General features: G+C 33.0%; 1 protein-coding gene across 1 annotated transcript in view; it reads left to right on the top strand.

The window, feature by feature from the left end:
• The first annotated feature begins 5,441 nt into the window (after positions 1 to 5,441).
• The window catches only part of LOC118192672 (uncharacterized), a 70,879-nt gene continuing 67,693 nt past the window's right edge, over positions 5,442 to 8,627 (top strand). The window contains exon 1 of the mRNA XM_085813893.1: positions 5,442 to 5,850. Coding sequence (XP_085670019.1) covers positions 5,613 to 5,850 — 238 coding nt within the window. The 5' untranslated portion in view covers positions 5,442 to 5,612. The remainder of the gene's footprint in view (positions 5,851 to 8,627) is intronic.

The following is an 8,627-nucleotide window of genomic DNA, read 5'->3' as shown; positions in this document are numbered from 1 at the left end:
CATGGAATCATCTTAATTTGATCTGCGGATTGATTTTCGGTTGGCGGAATCGCGATACTTGATAAGCGCTCCTCGCTCACCGATGATCGCAGATACTTTTTTAATATGTTTTAATTTGCTAAAACTTCTATATGAACAGGTTGAAATGTTTGTGATTCGTCCTCAAACAATTCATCAGATTGTTTTTTGTACTTTGGAATTTTTTCTTTGTCAGAATAGACTCAAGTGCATTTTTTTCGGCTACAGTTTTAGACTCTTGCATCCAATATTCCATAGGATTTTTCTCTCATTTTTTATAATTCTGGAAATTATAATTAATTTCTGGAAATTATTAATTATGAATTCTGGAAAAATAATACCTCAAATTTTCAGGTTGATAGTAAATTCAAAATTTTTCACAGCTTCTACCAGATGTCCTACCTCCTACTTTGATTCCGCATCAAGAGAAATAATATCTTTAATTTCTGTTAAATGCTTTAATATTTCCGCTTAATTCATTAGAAGGACCACATATTTTTCCGACCATTTTGTCTGGCTGCTTCCTTTTAAATTGTATTTTGTACATTTTTTCATAATATACCATCGAGTAGTGCATTCGACAAGAAAGCGAAATATTTTTTTTTATTCTAAACATATTAACTACTTCCGGGCACGAAGAAGCAGAATGCAAACGGACAACATACGAGGAGTGAGCCAAACATGGCACAAATTCCTACAGTTCATGCATTTCTGTAATCCTATCAAATGTCAATTAAGACACTAATTTTCTACAGTGCATTGAGAAATACATTCTCCTCATTCCATTGAGAAACACCTTCTTCTATCTACTTCAGACTGTTTTGCCTTTAAGTTAATAACTTCATTTTGAATTACCTTTGATAAATATGATTCCTTTCCCTCTGTTTAGTGCTTTGACTGGTACTTAAGAGTTGAATTATGGCAAGCGGACCAAACATGCAAGCGGAGAGATTAAATTCAGAAAATTTCCTTCGCTAGGTCGAGGACACTTTGTCAACAGGCTACTTGGGATATCATCAGACCCAAGAAAAGAACGACAGTTTGTTGAAAGATACAGTAGCGCATCGATGACTAAATAGAATTTCTCTCCATTTTTCTTTCTTTTTGTGAATGAGTCGTTCAGTGTCGTGATCGATGCCTTGACACGATTTCATTTGTTGCCTTGACACGATTTCATTTGTACTCGAATTTTCCACTTAATCATGCACCTCTGTGGATTCCAGACGCTTCGTGCTCAGTTAATCTTGCTAAAACTTTTTCCAATTAATGAATCCTGTAGTATGATGTGGTGGCAGCACCAAGTTTCTGACAAATCTTGCAGGGTGTACTAAATATTGCATTCTTGTTTTTAGAATATGTAAACCAAGATCTTTTAAGCTTTTCATTATTTACTAATGTTCTGTATTACATGTCAAATGTCTGCCATTACTTTCAATGAGACTGAGGTTTACTTTTTCTGGATGTTTACCGGCTAATAATACTGATTTACTGCTTAAGAAAGATTGTTGGTGATCTTTCATTTTTTTTTCTATGACCAGCCAAATGCATGGGTCCAACAAAGCAAAAATTTTTAGTTTTTCGTCTTTCTGCTGCCCGCCCCCATCTAAATGAAAAGATTCAAATTATATCATGGTTTTATGTCCTCCAGCTATTCGTTTGATGTCGATGAAGAAGTTTGTTCTTTCAAATGTTGACTTGTAGATTGTTTGGGGATGATATATGCAGTCATGTTTGGTCGTGAAAATTGCAAGAAATATTAATACGCTCTAGAATCTCAGCATAATCGGAATTGCGGCAGGGTCTGACGGTTTGTTTACTTTTTCCCTAAAGTTAATTTTTCATCTTAGCTGAAATTTGTTTCTCTGTTTGGCTTTATCTTTGGTTCGTTTTCTATATTCCGCTTTTCTCCCTCTCAGCGCGCAGATGGTTTGCTTTAATTTGTTTTGAATCTAAATGAAATTCACTATGAATTTATGAATTGCCTTAATAAGAATAGCTAAAAATTGACGTAATTACACTGAACAGTCCTAAATAAATGGTCGCGTTTCGCTAAATATAGTTCGGACTATTAAAAGTAAGCATATCTAAAAAAAAAAAGAAAAAAGAAAAAAAAAAGGAGTACAGAAAAGACCTGAAAACTTATAATAATAATAATAATAATAATAATAATAAATTTAGCTTTAAAATCCAAAATACGCTCCACTGTTTCGAGTCAAACCAAAGATGAGCCTAAGTTGCCAACTGGTTGCAAAAAAATCTAAATGCCTTGCTTCATCTTGAAGGCATAATGATGATGTCTTGTATATACTCGACGAATATTAATTTGAATTATTTCATTTGTCCAGAATGGCCCAAGGTTAATTTTTTTTTTGTTAGCTCTTAGAAAATAATTACAATGCTTCTCCATTTCCCAGCAGACGTTGCTATGGAAACTAGGCGACTTCTTCAACAAGCTATCGTTCTATTTCTCATTTGAATACGCCCCGCCCAGACAGGAAACGATAGAGGGACTTCAGAGGTTACTGATAGTGTCAGTTTGATTCTATCAGTGACGCCTGGAGTCCCTTTATTTGCGTCTTTCTGATCTTATATTTATATTTGTAATCGGCTGTACTTAACTTTATTTTAACTCATGTTCGTTTAAAAGGGTTCTTAATATTTAATTATAAATTTTCTGAAGAGGTTTTTAAACTTGGCCTTAAAACTATTAACGTTGTACTAAAATTAGAGAGCAGTTTTAGCGAACAACATACCAAATACTATCCAGCGTTATATTTGAATTTGCCGCCCACAAGAGTTGCCGCCCAGGGCAAGAACCCCGTCTTGCCCCCCCGCTAGATCCGGGACTGGATAAATATTAATTTATCCAAAAGTATTTAAAATAAGATATTCCGCCAACAAGATTAGCACCATCTCCAACATTAAGTCTGTAGCTTAAACAATGCCATAGACGTCTGGAACCTGCCGAGTAATAACTTGCATATATCAGAGTTTTCCTCAGCAATTACGGATGCTCCGTCCCAAGTAACAGCCAGCAAATTTTTTCCAAGAATATTGTCGTCTATTTTAAGTCGGTTTAATTCTCTTAACAAGCAGGTCAAAATACCATTTGCAGTCGAGTTATTTAAACACTTTAAATTATATTACCTGGAATTTCCATATCAAAAAGTTGCGTGAGTGTGTATATGATGAGACATGTAGCCTTCCTAAATATTGTTGATTCATCTAAAATTAAAGAAAACTTCTGATTCTCTTCTACAGATTTCTGAGTTATAGACTCTTGCATTTTTTCCGAAACATGATTAACTATACTCATAGCTGACACGTTTAAATGCAAAATCCTTCCCGTATTCAATCCATTCAATATCTGAACATCAGTTTCCTTATCAAATTCATAGCAGGGCCTGTCTTTGTTTTCCCAAATGATACGTTGCCCTAAAAATACGTTCGGTGATCATCTGTTCATCTTTTCTCACAGCTGAAACAAGTGTGCCAATTTCATCTATTTCTTTATTATTTTTTTCCTTTTTCTGCTAATTTAGGAGATTTATATGATTTAAGCTCATAATTTTCTTTTTTCTTAGTGATTTCTGCTGTTTAAATTCTGAATCGCCATTTGGTCTAATATTAACTGGCCCAGTCGCTGTCGACTGGAAAGTACAAAACTTACTTGAACTTTCAAACTTTAAGATCTCATAACACCCAAGTGTGACACTAAATGACACCATTGACATCCTAATTTTTTATCCTCTAAAATTAATTTGTCTGTTTTTTTTTTTTCTTTTGCAAAAATTCTATACCTTGTTGAATGGAGCGGTAACTTGGCAAAATTTCAGCAAAATTGCTTTTTTATGACGATGGTTCCGATTTCGAAAAAAAGAAAGGACTGTTATCTTTATCACCTTCTACATCGCCAGGCATCCTCATATCATTATTTGCAATTGATTACGTTAATGAATACCTCCGAATTTGATGACGATAGTGGATACTGTGTGAAGACGATAATATAGGATGTGCTTGAGCAATTTATCTCGGTATTTCCTTCTGTAATGCTCGAGGTCACTTAATGCACATTTAATACCATAAATTTCTCTTCCAGCGAGGATAATTAACTGTAACCATCAATAACAAAACACTAGATGCGATGACGAGAAATTTACGCTTTCCAAAATAAGATTTCGTAAATTTATTGTCCTTCTTAAAGGGAAAGATTTCCACATGTGTGTGAGGGGCTTTTCTTGAACATCTCATGTTCTCATAAGTTTGTATCCTCGGGAAATAGAGTATTGCAAGGTCTTACTTATGGCTAAAATGAAGCGTTACAGATTCAAAAGATTTGGGGGGCAGGGAATTATGATTCAGGTTTATAAAAAGAAGTACCGGAGCTGATCTTATTTAGGGGTTCGGTGAACTCCGGGCAAAGCTGTAATTTATCTTAAAAACTGAGAAGTACTGTAGCAGTGCTTCGGAGCAGCTTAAGCACCGGCATTTTGCACCTGCCATGGTTTTTGTCTCCTGTGAAAAAGAAGCCAACAACTCCTTGAAAAAAGAAGCCCGGGAAAAGAAAAGCAAGAGCATGCCGAGTCACAGTGGTAGCACCATCTGAGGAATATGTGTATGTGTGTGTGAGAGTAAACAAAAATGATTAAACACACATACACATATTATTACAATAATTCCACCAAAACTCTCGGCAGGTGCTTTATGGAAAAGTGTCGAATTTTCGCTACAGTGTGACACATTGGAAATTTCAACACTGCCAACAACATCCAAAATTTTTCTTAGAACTAACAACAGTAGAATTTTTACCACAATTAGCACCATTCTTAAGACAATTAACACATGAATCTACAGTAGACTTACTATGTGCCTAAAAAATTTCACACTTACCTCACATAGATATAGTAATACTAAATTAGTATTATTATATCTATGTTACCTTGCAATACTTTAATTCTATCTTGCGTGGCATTAATTTGCATATCCAATGTGGCTCGATGCTGGCTCGCATTCTCTTGAGGGTTTTCCTTTAGAAGTCATCACACATATTCCAAATATAATCGATATAGTTCTGCGCACGAAAATGACTTTTAAAACCTTATGTGTAAAAGTTTAACTAAAGATGAATGCTATTAAATGAAATCACAGCTAAATCTATTTGCTTTCGAACACAGGTGTAGTCCTCGAAAATACGACGAAAACGCAGCAGTTGTACCACATTTGAAATTGAGGGTGAAAATAATTAAAAAGTACTTTTTTTTTCTAAAAAAAGGTAATTGTTTTCTTAGTAATTAATTTTTTAGCAAACCTAAACTTTAATTAATATAATGCCCCAAAAATTTCATGATGCGCTAACAACCATAGAAAGAAAAGAATTTTTTTATATATGTATTCCAAGCAGAAGATCTGTATCTCAACATTCGAAGCCTGCTGTATATGGGAATGTTTTTAAACCATGGAGTATACTCCGTGTTGTAAACGAAAGTGTAATGTGATTTTATTCCGACCTGGCGTTGATGAAAATTGATAGCTAAAACCTTTCCCAACTAGAGTTTTATGCTGTATTCTAACTATAAATTACGTAGTACTCTAAAATGATTCGCTCAAAATGCTTTTCTGGCCTATTTTGGGCATTTTCAAAACATAAGTACTATCGATATGTGTATAAACATTTACATGGAACCGATTCAAAAACTGAGAAACTTACTACTTTTAAAGAAAAATTATCTAGTGGTCCACCGTTATCATCGTTTATTACCAAAGATCAAAAGGTTAAGGTTGCTGATGGTGTACCTTATCTTCCCACTGAAACAATAAACAAATCGCGAAAAGGTACTTAGATTATCAAGTTTACATTGATAATGTAGTCCTCCGTTAATAATTCTATAATCTGTATATTGATTTATCTTAAGTTCATAAATATGTATAAATAAAGGTTTGGTTTATATTTAGTTACGGCAAAACGCACATGCCCCAAAAATTTCCTATTGGGCTATCTCCCTAAGGGGGGGGATGCCTTCGTTCAGGACTTGCTCAGTGGAACTGTCTCGTTCACGTTACACAAGAGGAAGACCACTCTAAATGAAGGATCTGTTACCAGACAGCATGTTAAAACATGAAAGAAGTTCTCAGAATTAATGCAACTGCACAGAAAGCCAATTAGATCAGCAATTGGCCAGCCTCTTGTAATTTTAAATAATAATATATATTAATAAGTTATTTACTAATTGAAAATGTAACCCTTGTAATAACCATGTTGCATTTTAAATATTACTAAGGGACACGACTCTTGTTAAAAATATTAAATTATCATAATCTTGTAGAAAAATAAGCTTTTTTTAACACCTGTATAAAATTTCGAGGTAAATGTATATTTTAGGGTACCCCTTGGTGAAACTTGGCGATTTTTGGCGGTATGTGGATACCGAATTTGTGCAATTCTTTGACTTATTATTTTGGCTTGCGTCGCTGCTACACAAAGCAAAATAACAAGACAAAGAATTGCACATACTCAGTATCCATGTGCACGTCGACCTATTTTCACTTAAGAAAACATCCCAGAATTGTACAAAGATGGCATTGTGCACTCCCTTGAATTTATCCATGCACACATCGACCTACTTTCACTTAAAAAAAATTAGAGAATTGCACAAACTAGGCTTTGCACACACCCTTGAGTTTGTCCATGTACACATCGATATATTTTCACTTAAAAAGTCAAAAGAGCACCCAATTCTACAGTAGAGGCAAACAAAAAATTAATCTCAGTAAACTACGTTTTAAACTAAACAATAAAATAACATAAAAAGGGAAAAAAACCTGTTATGCATCTGAGCATTACACAAAGCAAATATCCACTTACCTCTGTGGCACACAAAATTCCTTAACAGCATCCACAAACTTCATAAAATTATCTGAACTAGAATCCGTATATCAGCATTGCCACATAAATTCAAAAAAAAATAAGAGTTAATTGTTTAATTAATTTTGTATGTTTTCATTTCGTAATAGGAGGTAAATGCCTTTATGTTCACTGAACAATTATTACTTATTTTAAAAATATTTTTGAAGGACTAAAAATATTGAGAGAAGATCTTGAATGAAAGTGAGATGTATCTATGTAATAAGTCTTAACTGTGGACACTTAAAATACAAAAGTGATGAAAATAATAATTTTTAAGCAATTCAAAAGCCACAAATTATGCTATAATAACACTAAAAAAAGCAATGAAATCTAGGGATCTATTACTTATTTTAAATATACACATAAGGTTCAAAATGTGTCTTATTTCTCAAGTAAAAATTTGAACTGTCACTAAAGCATCTTCATTTTTGTTGATTCACATTTTAAGACTAGAATACCACTAAATTGTTACATGTAATATGAATTTTTATTATTTATCCTGTCATACAGTCCTTTGTAAAAAAAAAAGGGGAGGTTGTTACAAATGACCTAATTTACAGCAATCCATACTGATGAGCTTCCAATAATGATAAAATAAATAAATGAATCTAAATACTTTTTGGCACCACATGATGTGCTGCATCATGGATACATTTTTGAAAGTTTTCATTGGGATTGCCATAAATGGAAACTTTTTTTTTTCTTTTTTATCTATTGGTGAGCACTTGCCTATTCAATAATGGCCATTCCTAAGGCCAGAAGTGGTGGCCATTTTATTATGGAGGCATTTAATAGATGAAAGATGCAAAGGTTTTTCCTGATATTTTCTTTCATTTAAAAACTTTCACTATATTTCACATTATATGCAGCTGTTTTCTATCAAGTCTGTTTTCAGACTATTACCTGGTAGTTTTATATGTTCTTTCTTAAGTTCTTAAATTTGGATTAGTTACTCAAGTGCTCAAATATGTTACTTTTTTTAAGATATCAATTAATTGCTCATTATAATGTAATATGTACAGAATAAAATGAAAGGTTCTTAAAATGGAGGCTAAAATGAAACTTTTTTTTTTATCTTTTGTGGTCATATTAAGTTTATACATGGGTATCATGCTGCTCAGAATTAATTTTCTAATACATACTATGAAAGATTATGAAGTAAAAACAAAATTTATTATTTCTTTTTAAATTTTAGATATATAAAGCAGAATAATATGTTTTAATTTTATGTAAAAATTATATTTTTTATATTTTATAGTTCTCCATTGTGTGGAGTCTCCAATATTAATCCCTGGTTTCCGAGAACATGTGTCGGAAAAATAATTTGTTCAGTGACTTTCTTTTTGCCATTTTAGAGTTTTATTTTTAAATGCCTAATTATACTTAAACACAGTTTTTAAAGTATTATTTTGAACTCTATATATCTGTGAAGCTTGTCGATTTAATGCAATATAAGATCAACATGGTTCTTTGCTGTGGCTGATGAGAGAAGACATACGGTTGGAACTGTGAAAGAAGTAGATATATGATATAAACGGCTGAGAGTAGACGAGTAGACATATGATTGCAAAGGGTTCAGGGAGTTAAGTTTTACTTCTCTTCAAAGAATAATACATATTGTTACCTAAAACTGATTTTCTGCATTTCTCACTTTAATGCTATTTGCTAGACGAGTTTTTTTAACTGAACTTTTATGTTTTGTGTC

This window comes from Stegodyphus dumicola, chromosome 3 (assembly GCF_044657685.1).
Source record: "Stegodyphus dumicola isolate Sdum_Otavi_A_Nest chromosome 3, ASM4465768v1".
NCBI classification, from domain to species: domain Eukaryota; kingdom Metazoa; phylum Arthropoda; class Arachnida; order Araneae; family Eresidae; genus Stegodyphus; species Stegodyphus dumicola.
This window is presented reverse-complemented; position numbering and strand designations above follow the sequence as displayed.